This window comes from Bos grunniens, chromosome 6, assembly GCF_055505025.1.
Source record: "Bos grunniens cultivar Pamir isolate PY7600 chromosome 6, Bosgru_T2T1.0, whole genome shotgun sequence".
Taxonomy (NCBI): Eukaryota; Metazoa; Chordata; class Mammalia; order Artiodactyla; family Bovidae; genus Bos; species Bos grunniens.
Window position 1 is genome coordinate 88,436,170 of NC_141170.1, and position 16,088 is coordinate 88,452,257.

General features: G+C 34.7%; 1 protein-coding gene across 21 annotated transcripts in view; it reads left to right on the forward strand.

Moving 5' to 3' along the window:
* PDLIM5 (PDZ and LIM domain 5) overlaps positions 1-16,088 on the forward strand; it is a 234,558-nt gene that overhangs the window by 134,938 nt on the left and 83,532 nt on the right. For 6 of the 21 annotated variants that reach the window (XM_086406562.1, XM_086406567.1, XM_086406563.1 and 3 more), the window contains 4 exons: positions 390-808; positions 10,999-11,016; positions 11,329-11,501; positions 11,852-11,888. In XM_086406562.1, coding sequence (XP_086262688.1) covers positions 390-808; positions 10,999-11,016; positions 11,329-11,501; positions 11,852-11,888 — 647 coding nt within the window. Of the gene's footprint in view, positions 1-389; positions 809-4,228; positions 4,246-8,152; positions 8,168-10,998; positions 11,017-11,328; positions 11,502-11,851; positions 11,889-12,428; positions 13,575-16,088 lie in introns of those variants that run through there. The other 15 variants (XM_086406565.1, XM_086406569.1, XM_086406566.1 and 12 more) reach the window with 8 other exon arrangements.

The following is a 16,088-nucleotide window of genomic DNA, read 5'->3' on the forward strand; positions in this document are numbered from 1 at the left end:
TTAAAATAAATGTTTTGATTAGTGATGTTTTGTTTACTGTGGAGTATTGAAAAAATTTTCTTTTGGAGTATGTCTAAATTGACACTTATGTTGGCCTTTAGGCTTTTTGATAACTTTCCTAATCTATTTCCTAAATATTTTGAACTCCTTTCATTTTTTAAAAAACATTTATTTACTCAGTATGTGCATCTGTGTTATGCATGTTGAGACCAGTTAGCATGCATGCTAATATTTTATCAGCTCATTATTTTTATCTGGAAACGTGTAAAGTTTGACCTGCTAACATAATTGTGTTTGTCTTTTTACAAACTAGCTGTGTGTTCTTTTCAGTGGATCTATTTTGCATGTCTTTGCCGTGTTTTGTGTATGTTTATTTTTATTTTACATAGGGAGAACCTAAAGAAGTAGTTAAACCTGTGCCCATTCCATCTCCTGCTGTGTCCAAAGTCACTTCCACCACCACCATGGCCTACAATAAGGCCCCGCGGCCCTTTGGTTCTGTGTCTTCACCAAAAGTCACATCCATCCCATCACCATCGTCTGCCTTCACCCCAGCCCACGCGACCACTTCATCACATGCTTCCCCTCCACCCGTGGCCGCTGTCACTTCTCCCCCATTCGCTGCATCTGGACCGCATGCTAATACCAATGTTAGTGCTGACCAGCGGTCATCTGCGCTGAGCGCTGGTAAACCTGCAGTTAATGTCCCACGGCAGCCCACAGTCACCAGCGTGTGTGCCGAGACTGCCCAGGAGCTAGCGGAGGGACAGAGAAGAGGATCCCAGGGTGACAGTAAACAGCAAAATGGGTAGGTGGCCGAGGGTGCTTTCTGCTCTTATCAAACTCTTCTTTCAGGCAATTTCCAGGCAACACTTAATTTCCACCCACCCCCAAAATCAGTTGTTCTCTGAGAGAAGGGAAATGAAGTTTCATTTGCTTCATTAACATGTGATGTAGCTTTATGTTATATACAATACAGCACTCTGTGCAAGGCAATTATAGGTTAATCCAAACCTAATTATGCATCTTGACCTGTTATGAATCATGTAACGGACTCTGTAACCCTTTTTCTCCAAGTCTGGAACAGCGTGGAGCAGCTGGCCCTTATAATGCAAGGCAAATCTTGAATCTTTCTTTCTCAATTTTTCCATTCTTTTGTGAATCACCAAAAGTTGAAATAGAATGGTTGCAGTTGTGTCAGCTTATGTATCTCATGCTAAAGAGAGAGGAAATGAGAAGCTTGTAAGAAGCTGTTTTTCTAGGAAGTATTTTGAAGACAGAAAATAAATTTAGTTTTGACTCATGTCTATGTATGATGCATTAGCTTAGGTCAGCTGGCTAAGCCACATTCTTTTCAGATAAACTTACACTGAAATTTAGTCTTTAAAAGCAGACAGTAATGAGAGGACAGTAACATTAACGGATGCTTAAAAACATCAGAAGCAAATTAGAGAATATTTTCATTGTAAACATTTTTCTAAAATGAGTAGATTTAAAGCAGTGGACACTAAATATATAATGTTATAATAATTTTCTGAGAATCCATTCCTTATAATTTTCCTCTTTTTTTGTGGCACAGATTTTTAAAAAATTGAAGTCTGTTTTCAGTAGCCATCATTTATAGATGGGTATTTTATTTTTGGAATCCAGTGACTATCATGTAAACCAAAGTCATTTCTGTAAAGTCATTTTGATCAGATTTATTGTGACAAAAGTGTCTTTTAAAAGGAAATAATCTGCATGCATGATTGTTTTTAACCAATGTCAGGTCCCAGGAAAATATAATTAAAATAATTGTGTAGTTAGGTCCTTTCTGAGATAATCCCTTCTGAATGTTAATTCATGTAATGTAGGGGCTGTGCTTTCATAGGACTGCTCCCATGGTAACTTGGGGGCTTTGAAAAAGAAGGTGGCAGGGTTCCAGGAGCAAGTCTGGAAGGACAGCTCCTGGGCCCTATGTGTGGTTTTGTGGTTGTGGGTGACTTTTGAAAGTTTTGATATATATACTGAGGGAAACTAGTGCCTTTCAAAGAAAGTTATTTCTCTCTTATGAGGAAGATAAATAGTATGTAGTGTTGAGGTGCATTTGGTTGTCATTTTTCTGATTTGTCTATTTTAAGATGATAGATTTTAGAGTAATCAAAGTAGATATCTTGAAAAGACAGATGTGTGTGTGCTGAATTGTGTCTAACTTTTTGCAAACCTGTGGACTGTAGCCCGCCAGGCTCCTCTGTCCATGGGATTTCCCAGGCAAGAAACTGGAGAGGGTTGCCATTTCCTTCTCCAGGGGATCTTCCCAATGTAGGGATTGAGCCTGTGTCTCCTGCATTGCAGGCGGATTCTTTACTGCTGACCCATCTGGGAAGCCCCCTGAAAAGACAGATGCTGCCTATCAAATGCAGTCTCATTGAAGACTAAAAGCAGAAGTTTATTTTGTTTGTTAAATTCCAGGTTCAGTAGGAAAAAAATACTTCTTTTGAAGGAAGTGTTTAAGTTAAAATCTTTTCTCCTTCCTAACATTTCATAAAATTTTATAAGGAAGGCTTCTATATTTGGCAAAACTAATACAATATTGTAAAGTTTAAAAATAAAATAAAATTTTTAAAAAAAAGCTAAAAAAAAAAAGAAAATTGTAGAGATAAAAGCAAAACTGAGGTTACAGAAAACTGTTATATTGAAAACACTAAGCTGAAACTTTGTGTTTTATGGGTGTAGCTTTGGTGATTCCTGAAATGACTTATTATTTTCAACTTTGTAGGCAGTGATACAGTTACAGGGACTTTACAGTGGTTTCTTAGTCAGTTGACATGTAGTTATTGAGCACACGTCTGGTGTCCTGCACTGTCCAAGATTTAGGACAAAAGGGACTGTTATATGTTTTGCATCATTAACAAGCAAGTTACTGCTTTGCATTTGTAAATTGATTGCATTTAAAAGTAGCTTAATTTCAGGTGTTGACCAATGTGTTAGCACAATGAAAACTTGATTACTATGAAAACAAAAGTGTGGTTTTTGTGAAATTCTATAGACAAATTTGCAGTGCTCTTTCTGCTGTTTCTCTTACTACGTTTAGATCAGAGAAATCAAAAAATAAATCTCACATTTTACTATTTACTAGTCAGTGATGTCATTTTGAAAAGCAGGTGTTTTGTGGTATTAATGAATATATTTCCTGCATCAGGTGTCAAACTCTTTTCCTGAAATCACTGTCAGCCTTTTTACTAAATGTGTGATTATTGAATTTTCCATATTTTTATAGTGTTACAAATGATTGCAACAAATGTCTTTCACAGTTGAGAGTTGTTACTTTTTATTACTCTTTATTTTAAAACCTAATTGCCAGTAACCAAAAATTTAGGAGTTTATAAGGATGTAAAGTTAAATGGATAGATTATGTTTTTATTCAAAGCAGGAGGACTATTAGTTTTTATAGGTGTCCCACTCAAATTTATGTAGTTTTATAATAAACATAAGACACAACGAGTACTTATGAATATGCATCATTACTGAGAAATAGTTATCCTAATAGTATGAAATCTAACAACTATTGATATTTTTAGAATATTAATAATACTATGCTAGCATTCTTGTTCCTTCTTACAAATAATAATGGAACGAGGCACTTTTTAGAAATTTTTAGTCCACCTTCTTCATATATGAATTTGTAGTCTTGGCTTACTATTTTCTTTACTACTCTCCTTACTCTACTTTGAGGGGAAGCCGCAGCTTCCCTGGTGGCTCAGAGGTTAAAGCGTCTGCCTGCAATGTGGGAGACCCGGGTTCAATCCCTGGGTTGAGAAGATCCCCTGGAGAAGGAAATAGCAACCCCCACCAGTACTCTTGCCTGGAGAATCCCATGGAGGGAGGAGCCTGGTTACGCTACAGTCCACGGGGTCTGTACATTTCATGTACACAGACATGACTGAGCTGCTTCACTTTTCACTTACTCCACTTAGAGCAAAATGGAGTTTTATATTCCAAACTGGAAGGGAATCCATTTTGAATCACATAGTTTAAGTAATTTACCTTTTTCCTTTCCATATGCTCTTGCATTATAATGTGCCACTGCGTTCAAGAGGTAAGTCTTTCATGTATTCTTTATTAATTTTAATTTCATTGGACTGCAGTCTCTTCTAACAGTTCGTATGTGGTATTTTGATGAACCTGGCCTTGAAAGATACAAAATATGATATGGTAGTAATATTTTTAAATGCTTTTCTCTTTGCAGAAAACAAAAGTGACAAAGTTAGTATCTACATTACTGGAGAGGAAATATGGTGATTTATATATGAGTAAACAGCATGAATGCCCGATTTTTGCAAAATTAAGTTAAATTTTGCAAAAGAGCTGTAATTTAGAATAACCACATTTAGTCTTTTCAATAAGTTTTGTTTGCATCGCTATGTTGTGGTGAATTGCTTTATGGTAATAAATAGTAGTGTTTAACTTTTGTCATGAAGTATATGTGGGGTTTGCTGTGTAACAGTTTAAAAGAGGTTACGTTGCAGGTAATCTGTAGCAGTCAAGACTGTTAGACGAGAAAGACAGAAGAGAAAGCATAAATACATGTGCCACTAGTGAATAGTCTATATTATAAAACTGAGTTGACTTCCAAATTCATATCAAAACCCAGTATTTCCCAGGTAGAATCTCTAAGAACCTTTTTGATTTTTCAGCCAGTGTTGCTGAAAGATGTAGAACTCTATGTATGCAGTTGTGTGTCATTGGCTGATAGAAGGTCTGTACACCTTTGCAATTAGTTAAGTATCACAGGTAGTTGGCATAGACGTTGGAAATCACCACGTCAAAACTTTGTGTCTATTGGTATTGATGATAAACTAGTGATTACTAGCTTTAAAGTTAATAAAAATCACATTAGACAAGAACTTAATTTTGTGTTATGATTATTCTGAGCATATGCTGAAATTTCCTCATCATACTCTAGAGTAGAATTGAAAATATGGAATATCTTAGACACACTTGAGGGAATTAGCTATTGAATAATAATAATTATTATTATTGTTAAATTAGAGAACTTTATTCCGGTATGGTTATGATCTCACTCATTGAATAGGGCTTCCCTTGTGGCTCAGCTGGTAAAGAATCCGCCTGCAATGTGGGAGACCTGGGTTCGATCCCTGGGCTGGGAAGATCCCCTGGAGAAGGGAAAGGCTACCCACTCCAGTATTTTGGCCTGGAGAATTCCATGGACTGTATAGTCCATGGGGTTGGAAAAAGTTGGACATGACTGAGCGACTTTCACTTCACTTCAAGGAACATGTTACAGTCATATAAGAATATTATACACCAGTGCACTAGAGAAACATCCCCAAACCCTGATTTATTGATTGTCTACTTAAAGTTAAATTCTTATTACACAAAGGCTTTCACTAGTTATAAGATGCCAGTGTAATAATTTGACTTGTAAGGGGGGAAAATGGGACTTGAAAAAATAACCACATTTAGGTTAAATGCATATTTTTTAAAATTCAAGGATAATATTCATTAAATTACTAAATATTAGTATGCACTGTGCTATATGTTTTTAACTGCAGTATGTGATTGAATTCGCATTTAAACTTTGGACCTTGAGAAGTTACTTAAATTTCTAAGCATGCAGCTTGAAAGTGATAGAGCCAAGATTGGAGCCTAGGGACTTTTGAAGCCAAATTTTGGTGTGTCTTACTCTGTCACCTGTTTGTGACCTGAGCTTATTTCTGTTACTTTGAATTGGTATTTGTTTTTAATGGTTATAGTCTTGATAAATTGAGTGAATTGAAACTACATGAATGAATAATGTGCATAAACTACAGTTGGGTTTAACGGTGCTTTTTTTATATAGAGCAGCTGGAGGATCTATTCTAACAACAAATTTGTATTTGTATAGTTATCAAAGTGCTTTCAAGAGCATGTAAACATATGCCCCTATAGGAAGTCTGAAAGATAGAGACGTATCCATTGGATAGACATATCTCTATCCAAAGATAGAGAATGTAGTCTGGTTCACTGTTGAGGGAAAAGAAGCTCCTGGGGGTTGCAGCTTGTCCAGGCATAGAGGGAGTGGGCAGCATAGTCAGGGTGAAAAGCCACGTCAGTCTGACTGCCCCATTGGCACAGATGCCACTGTGTTGTATGATGGGCTATTCCACTTGGACACACTTTTAAAATTCATGAAAATACCTTTTCAGCATATTAAAATTGACATCTTTAGACTTTAACCAATCAACCCTCTTCTGCTTACCCCTCACCACATCATAGAATACCTCCACCCCCACAACTTCATTTTGACATAAACCTTCTTTCTCAAACTTTGCAATGTTCAAATATATTTCTAAGATTTTATTCTGGTCAGAGGAGGTTATTTTCCAGAACTGTTTCTCTGCTATTTGAAGTGTCAAGGCAGAGGAGAGAGTACTTTTCATTGAATAAGAAGGCTTAGAGAAGAGTAAATACCCATAAATTACTGAGATTAACTTAATCCTGTGTCTCACCCCCTACTCAGCAAAACTCAGCCCTCTACTGAGTTTATGACACTGACTTTGATGTGGAAATACAGCTTAGCTTCACTGTACAGTCTTAGCATTCAAAGTGGTAGGCACTTTTTCTTACTATATTTATAATGAATTTTTACTTACTCTGACTAAACTTTATTGTAGTAGAATTGATTGAACAATGTGTTGAGAAACTATATACAGTTAATACTTGTCTTCTTTATATATAATGGAATATGAATATATTTGTTTTTAATGATCCGATACTTAATAGGCTATGTGAATGAATTTTATTTTCCCTCTTTAGATGTTATTAACCTAGTTCTTTTACCATATATCAGACATGTCTTTCTGGGCAGTAATTATGCTGCTGCTAATATAGTACTCTGGAGTTCCTACAAATCACTTCTAAACTTCCTGGAATTTGCTTGTGCATGAGGGCTGTGGTAATAACAGGGGAGAGTATGAAAATTGAGTAATAGCCCATTATTAATGACCCACTGCTTCATATGTCTTTCATCACAATCACTACATTTTAAAAAATAAGAGGAAATTTTCAAAAGTGTATCATTCACTTGTAATGTATGGTTCAGAATAAATCATCTGAGAAGACTATACTTGTTAATATATACTTGTTATATTATGTGAGAATGACAGATTTTCTTAGTCTGCTCTAATTTTTAAAGTGATTTTAAAATGATCTGTTTCTACATCTGACATCTAATTTATATTTTAATCTCTGACTTTTGTTAGCCACATTGTAGGATAAAATACATTTTATAGAAACCTAGAAAAAAATATTCGAGGCTTCCTGGTAGCTCAGTGGTAAAGCATCTGCCTGCAATGCAAGAGATGCAGGTTTGATCCCTGGGTCAGCAAAATCCCTTGGAGAAAGAAATGGCAATTGACTCCAGTATTCTTGCCTGGGAAATCCCATGGACAGAGGAGCCTGGCAGGCTACAGTCCATGGGATTGCCAAAGACTTAGACACGACTTAGCAACTAAACAACAACAGCAAAGAAAATATTTTAAATATTAGATCTTTCTCTCTTGGTATTAGTAACTTGAGGCTTGCTGCTGCTGCTAAGTCGCTTCAGTCGTGTCCGACTCTGTGCGACCCCATAGACGGAAGCCCACCAGGCTCCCCCGTCCCTGGGATTCTCCAGACAAGAACACTGAAGTGGGTTGCCATTTCCTTGTCCAATGCATGAAAGTGAAAAGTCAAAGTGAAGTTGCTCAGTCGTGTCCGACTCTTAGCGACCTCATGGACTGCAGCCCACCAGGCTCCTCTGTCCATGGGATTTTCCAGGCAAGAGTACTGGAGTGGGGTGCCATTGCTTGATCTAGCATTAATACACAAATTATTTTTCAGTGTTTTTGGAAACAAGCAGCATAGATAAAACTGTTATCCAAATAATAACAATGTGATAGAATTTCAACTAACACTTGTTCATTTTTGTTTGTCTGCCTTTTACATAATTATTTTGAAGCATGATGTTTGGTGTAGCATCTTAATTTTCATGTAAATTCAGTGTTTTGAATTTTGTTATTTCATTTTTTTCTTCTTTTTTGGCCTCATCTGTGTTTTCCATCATCCTGGGAACTTCAATGTCTTTTCCCCTCTGTCACATCTTTTTTTGTGTGTATTATTCCTCCTTCAGTAACCCTGGCACCGTGTAAGTACCTAATCACTGGTTTCTTTCTAATTTTCATCATTGTCTCTGTAAGTTTTCATCTGGCTTTCAACTTAACACCATCAGCAAATTTTATCAGTTTCTTCTCATTGCTTAGCATTTTCCGATATGCTGAGGAAACTAGGAAACTTGTTTTTCATGTCAGAGAACTTCATATGAATTAGTAGGTGTGTTTAGAAAATCCACACTTCTGCAGTGGAAAAACTTGTCTTCAGAAAGATGGATAGGTATTATAGACAGCAGATACTGGAGTCAGAGATGTAGGTGGGGCCTCCCTTGTTTAATATTTTTTTAAAAATTTGAATAAACTTGCTACTTTTAATGTCTATTTTGAAATAAATTATTTGCTCTTGATAGTATGTTCTATCCCAAATGAATTTTAAAAATAAAACTCATATTATTCCCTTATTTAATCATAATCATAAGAGTCTAGAGTGTCAAAGCCAGTAAATGTTTAGAAACTTTCTATCACTTGACATAGAACGTAAGCCATGGTGAATGTCACAGAGTCTGAGATGTGGTATACTTTTTCAAGTGTGTCGTAGCTAGAAAATATTCTTAAGTGGTGTCATTCTATTAATCTTAGTGTCTTAGTTAGACATTTTTTTCTTTTGTATGTTTATAACCCAAACCTTTTATAGAGGATTAAAATACCTGCAGCTGGCACCATTTAAGAGTAAACAACACTTACTGATTATAGAGAAATTTAAAACTGTAAGTTTAGTAGCTTAAAAATAGTTTTTCAGATAATTGCATAAGATAAAGTATTGCCTGTTTAGGAATCTGTCAGTGTATTTATGAAATAATGTTATTTTCTAATTTAAAAAATTATTTATAAAAGAACTAGGAGATTTTATTCACTATTAGTAAAAGGTGTTTCAGGTATTTCACTTCCAGGTTATTGAAATTTTATCATAAATAATTTGAATTACTATTAAACATAATCATTAAATATTAATAGTATTAAAACGCTATTATTAGTATTATATATAATACTATTTTGTTACGTATATATAGATGATTTATATACATCCATAAATATATATATTCCTATAGCCCACCAGGCTCTTCTGTCCACAGAATTCTCCAGGCAAGAATGTTGGAATGGGTAGCCATTCCCTTCCCAACCCAGGGATGGAACCAGGGTCTCCTGCATTGCAGGCAGATTCTTTACCATCTGAGCCATCAGGGAAGCCCTAGATGACTTACAGTCTTAGAATATGCATTGCAGATAATTTTTCTAGTAATCATAAAAGAACACCAATAATGGTGATTACTTTTTGTTACCTACTCCGGGAAACATTTTACCTACTTTACCTATCTTATTATTTCTCGAAACAACCCTTTAAGGTAGATAAAATCCCCATTTCTTTTTTTTTTTTTTGCAGAACAATTTATTTTCTTTTTTTTTCTTTCTTTTTTTTATTTATTTTTTATTTATTTATTTTTTTTTATTTTCGTTCCCCATCCTGAACCCTCCTCCCTCCTCCCTCCCCATACCATCCCTCTGGGTCGTCCCAGTGCACCAGCCCCAAGCATCCAGCATCGTGCATTGAACCTGGACTGGCATCTCATTTCATACATGACATTTCACATGTTTCAATGCCATTCTCCCAAATCTTCCCACCCTCTCCCTCTCCCCATTTCTTAGAAGGGAAATATTGAAACTTGTAGAAGTTAAATGACTTGCATAAAATGTACACTGAGTAGAAGATTATGCTTAGAACTATTGTCTGACCGCACAGCTAGTGTTAACGTTAATTCTGTCATGTCACTGGGGCAGAAATGTGTACTGTGACAGGTTTTGATCGTATCCCTGTTAAAATGACAGCAGTCGTGTGGCATTCTGATAGCAGTAGGATTTTCTAGCAGTGAGTTAATCTAACAGGTGTTTCCATGCATATCTGACACTCTGAGGGTACTTTTTCTGCTTGGATCTTGTGCTGGGTGTCTGCTAGTCCATACTCAGGTTCCTATTTCTCTTCTGAATTGAAACTCGAAACTCATTAGTATTTATCCTACGTTGCCTGGAGATGTTGAGAAGGGGGAGTATTTATAAAGCTACCTAGATCTTAAAGTGTTATAATAATGTACATTTTAAATTCCTTAATATTTATGCTTTCTTAATAGAAAAATGAATATTCTTAGCAAACCTAAGGTTCTTGAACTCTGTAGTTTGCAAATCCCTTTCATATATATTATTTCATTTAACCCTGAAGACAGTGCTACTTTGTTCATATTTTTATTTTATAAATGAAAAAATTGAGACTCAGTGAGATTGACTTGTCCAAAATTATGTATTTGAAAAGTCACAGAGCCATGATTTGTATCTTGGTCTTTTGATAAATATTTCGTTTGTTTCCATTTCATTTGTGTAACACTACATCTCTTCACATTGATGATCCTGCACCTAACTTTGTTTAGGGTGAGGGATATCTGTACACATAAATGAGAATACTATAGAAAATAACAGTTCTGACCCTTTTCAAAATTGTGTTTTGAATTGCTGATTCGGCCTGTACTAAATTAAATTATTCCTGGCTCTTAGGCCTAGTGAGGAAATGATCATTTAATTTTGTGAAAGCCAACACATTTTAGCAGCATAGTACCCCTATTTAACCATGCTTGGGAATATAATTCACATCTGTTTTGTTAGCCAGAAGATGAATAATACAAGTAATTTTGAATTGTTTGATTTTAATTACTGTGGACTTTGCAATTTCTTATTATTTTCCTTCTTTTCTTATTCTTTTCTTTTCCTTTTCTTCATGTTGGAAATCTCTCTTCTGCTGCCTTCTTCTGTCAATTAAAAGGAAAATCCCACCCAAACGGTAACCTTTCTGTTGAATAGATATTTATACTATAATTTTATGTTATCATATAAGTACCTTTTTTTAAAACTTAAAAAGCCTAGTATACTTTTTAAAAGGATGCTTTTTTTTTTTTTAAGAAAAAGATGTGAGTATGCCTGAAAGACATGACTGAGCATATACATGTATGTCGCACATACTTGAAAAAAGCAAAATATACAAAAGGAACATTGAGGCTTAAATGTATAACTTGTAAATAATATGGGAGAGGATATTTTAGCCTTAATGTAATTAAAAATATTTTAATTTTTTTTTTTTCCTTCTTAACCCTAGCCCACCAAGAAAACACATTATGGATCGTAATACCGAGTTTTATCACATACCTACTCACAGCGATGCGAGCAAGAAGAGACTGATTGAGGATACTGAAGACTGGCGTCCGAGGACTGGAACGACTCAGTCTCGTTCTTTCCGAATCCTTGCCCAGATCACTGGGACTGAACATCGTAAGTAAATACCTAGGGATTCTATTGGGTGAATATTTTTTTTTGCCACAGAGAGTAGCATTTAGACTGCTGGACAGTTACTGGGAAATAGTAATATTCCTGAAACAGTTTGCTTTTAAATTATGCCTAGTGGTACTGTAAATAAGTAACCAGCCTAGAAGAGTTATGTTAAAAAAGTATAGAAATATTAATAGTTGTAGTACTGACTACAGTACAGTCAATAACAGTAGAGTGATATAGGAATTTTTTAGTGGCTCTGGTAACTTAACCGTTTGATATTAATTGATAAAGGTAATTGCATAAAAGTTAAAAAAGCTAACTGATATTGGACATTGCTTATTTTATTTCAGTGAAAGAGTCTGAAGCTGATAATACAAAGAAAGCAAAGTAAGTGGTGCATTTTTTGGTAAATTGAATGCTTTCCTTTTATGAATGGTCTCTGTTTTTGTTTTCCACCTTTTCAAAGGAATAATATGGCATTTTGTCTTTACAACTAGGGGCTTAACTTGGGTGCCTTTTGTGGTACTTAAATACACGATTTAGAGGTTTTTAATTTAGTTGATAATGTCTGAATTTTTTGTTTGCGGCCTGTTTTCTTCAGTATTGAAGTAAGTGGGCAGAAGGGTATATTTGGGGGTGCTTTGCTAACACTGCAGATCTCTGTGAATGAGTTCATGTGTCTTGCAGTTGCTTCATTTGGGGAACAAAGATTGAAGTTTCCAAGAGGGCTCTATAGATTAATTTCCATATTTCTAAAAATGCTCTACCCTTAAAATCTTTGCTATTAAATCAAACAGCTCTGTGAGACTAAGCTTTTAGAAGGCATGTTTTCTGCATGGTGATCTAAATGTAGAAACTTTTCTTTCTCTTTCTTACAACTCTTCTATCAATCTCTTTTTCTTTTTTCTTTTCTTTTTATTTCCACAGGGAAAAGATACCCCTTCACGTCTTTAGTCCCAAATACACAAAATTACGTGACTGGCACCATGAAGTTTCAGCACGTGCTCTTAACGTACAGTGATTTCTGAGGCTTGCCCCCCCTCCCCCAGCAGGCAGCACATACCTTTTCATTCACTTGTTCTTTTTCTCCAACTTCTTAGCCTAATCTGTATTAAATTTGCCTTATGAAAGAAAAAATAGAACCTTTCTATACTTTTCTAACCATTTCCTGCTATTTCGAAAACGAGGAGGATGAACATGTTTTGTGCTATTTGGTAGCCCACAAATGTTAAACCAAGAGAGAACAGTAAGGAGCTAGACTGATTCAATGGATTTACATGTGTTTTTATTGTTTTTATGGGAGTAACCTTGGAAAAGGAATTCTTTTCGTAAGTGCAATTGGGTTGGTTGGTTGAAGCTTAAGTGAAAATAATGTCCTTGTGTAACTGGGAAAATATTTTCTTTATCTTATTACATTTCCCAAGGTTACTTTAAAGTTCATTATTATGTAATGTTCAGAGTAGGTTGTAAACGCTTCTAAGTAAGCAAATACAGAGGCAAGATAAATAGAAATGACTTTATTAGAATAAATAGAGTTTGTTATAATTTGGGTATGTTTTAAAGGAAGAGCTATTGAGGATGGCTGTCTGAAGAGCAGGAGGCCCAGATTTGGCTCCTAAAAAAAGGAAAGAAGAGATTTCTGCTTCTATTTGCAGTGGGGAAATAAAGTGCTCTTTTGGTTGGTTAGTTTAAAAATCCTATTTTCTACCAAAGGAAGTATCTCTAAGCTGGTGGATACATTTAGGGTATAAACAACTTCTAGGTATTAACTAGTAACATGTAGACAAGATAGCTTTGCTTTATTTCTAAAACAGGGTAAATGAACATAAAATAAATTGCAATATGAATGATTCTTTACATGACATCAGAGTAATAGTTTCCTTAGTGATATAAATAATTGTGCGTTGTTGCTCTTTCTAGGAATCTCTGTTTTGGGAGATAACATGCACGCTAAATATCTGACCAGAAATGCTTTCTATCTTGTAATATAATGTATTATATATTAGATTAAATTCAATAATGAATGCGTTTTGAAGTTTGGAAAAGTATTGTAATAAAGTTGCCTTTAACTTAGCTTTGTAGTTGTTTTCTGTTTCCTTGAAGTCAGTAACAAACTCTCTAGACTTTACAGTACCACTTGGGTAAAATAAGTATTTCTCTTGATTTAATTTGGAATATGTTTTTTTAATTTTTTGAGATTGCTAAAATGTGAGCATAGAATATGACAAAGATACATATTTTTTCTGTGCATTGTTACATTATTTTATATAACATCTTTTGTGAGAAACACGTAAGAATAGGTTGGGGCACAACATAGAACTAGGCTTTGTGTGAAAATTATTGCTGAAGCATCTTTGTCTTCAATCAAGGTTCCATTTTTATTTTTCCAGGTATTCTTGATTTTAATGTCATTGTAGGATAGAGAAACTGCCTCATAATTTGGAGAAACTAACATTAATTTCAGTTAGTGATTACTGTTTAAAATAACACATGTATACTAATTAAATAATTTTCTATTAAAGAAAAAAAAAAAAAGAGTTGTAACAACCAAAAAAAAAAAAAAAAAAAAATTTGGCATGCCAAATGTGTTTTTAAAAATAATTCTAGGATTTATCTGTGTTCATTTGTACTACAGTACTTTTCTTTCTTTTAATTGTATCAGTTCTTCAGATACTGCTTATGATTTTATGTCTCTGACATCAGTCCCAGTTGCTACTGTGTCTCTGGCTTCTATAAGAAAACATATTTTCTTAGGCCATGTTTTCATATACCCTATAATTCTTCACTAATCTCAGGAGATGATGCTTGAAGAAAAAATTCTTGTGAAAGTGAATGGTCTTGTCTAGAGTAAACATGGTATCTTAAAAGAATCAGATTTCTAGAATAAACTTCAGAGTTAAGAGAAAGAGCTACTAGAAAGAGAATTTTAGGTAAATAAAATAATTTTCCCTTAATAAAAAAAAAGAGAACATGTGTATGTAAAACCATATAACTTGAAATAGGTACCATTGAAAATTAGAGTTTTAATACCATACCTAATTAAAAATAAAATAATGTCTCATTGAAACCATAGATTTAGATAAATGGAATGATCCATGAGTATGCGGGTAAATGTTCAGCCAGGATCGCAAAGGACATTCTGTTTGACCCTGTCAGAGGTTGAATTCCTGTGCTCAGTTAATCTCCTGGGACATCTTATATTCCAAGCTTAAAAGCTAGCCAAAAATTATAAAAACGTCTTGCAAAAATATTGTTGTAAGTCTAGTGACCTAATTTATAGCTTGTTTTTGTTTGCCTCTCTTCAACAGACTTTCTTTATCAACAGGCTTGTTTTTCATGTAAAATTGGAAATGTTACTTTTAAGAATTTTCACCATTTTTTTCTTTTAATATTTTAACAGCCAGAAGCTAGAATGACTCCCACATAGTCAATCTTTTTTTTGTTGTTAATACCTTGAAAAACAATTATTTGTGGAAACAGAAACCTACTCATTTTGTACATTCTTATGCCCTTTGGGAAAACTCAGATAAAAACAGTCCTAGAGAGCTTGTTTAGTAAAAGTTGTGATGTTAAGAGAGTTTTCTTTTATTCATGTTTTTGTTTTTCAGAAATGTGGGATGAATTGATTTCCCCAAATAATTTTGCAATTGTTGTAGTTGCCAGTGTATATTTAAAATATTATAAATTTTAAATATTTATTTGTTGCCTACTTTCATTCTTTCACATGAGTAGTTACTGAATACTTGAATCCCTAGCACATAGCACCCTGTGCTAGGGATTTAGGAGTCAATAGCAGATAAATATGTAAACAAGATCATCTGTGATAATTAAGTTACCAAGATAGTAAGTTAATATAAAGGAAATCTGGTTTAGGCAGGGTGGGATCACTTAAATTGTTTGGATGGACAGGGGAGCCTGGCAAAGAGTTGGACGTGACTTGAGCGCCTTATCACACATGTACACATTGAGGAGATGACCTTAATGGCATTCCCTGAAGGGGAAAAAGGTGTCAGCCAGGTGATTTTTTGACTTGGGATGAGTGCTCAAGACAGAGGAAACAAGTGTGAGAACCCCAAAGTGGAAGGAAGCAGAGCAAGTATACAAAACAGAAAGAACAGTGTGGCCAGAATGTGGTATGTGAGGGGGGAAGCATGATACAAAACATAACTCTTAATCCATATAGACAAATAAAATGTGTTCCCAATACTGTCCACAGCATTTTATTTTATTTTATTTTATTTTTTTTGCCCACAGCATTTTATATGGGAAGTTTAAAGGTGATTATCATACCTGAACACTTTCAAGTAAAATTAGGAAATGAAGAATCAGGGAGGTAATCAACTTTCTAAATAAAGTTTACTCCACATACTTAGTGCCAGCCCTGATCAATGTAATGCATTTCCCATTGAGATCTATTGAAGATGAAAAAAGGGAGACACTAATGTATCTTGTAATGTATTTGTAGGGAACAGAATGCCCCAGAACACACATAAAGTCACTTAAAAACAGAACTTTTACGTATAGAAATGTGGCATATAATGCCCTGTTCATACTTTAGTGATGACTTTGACAGCTTAGTCCTCTGTG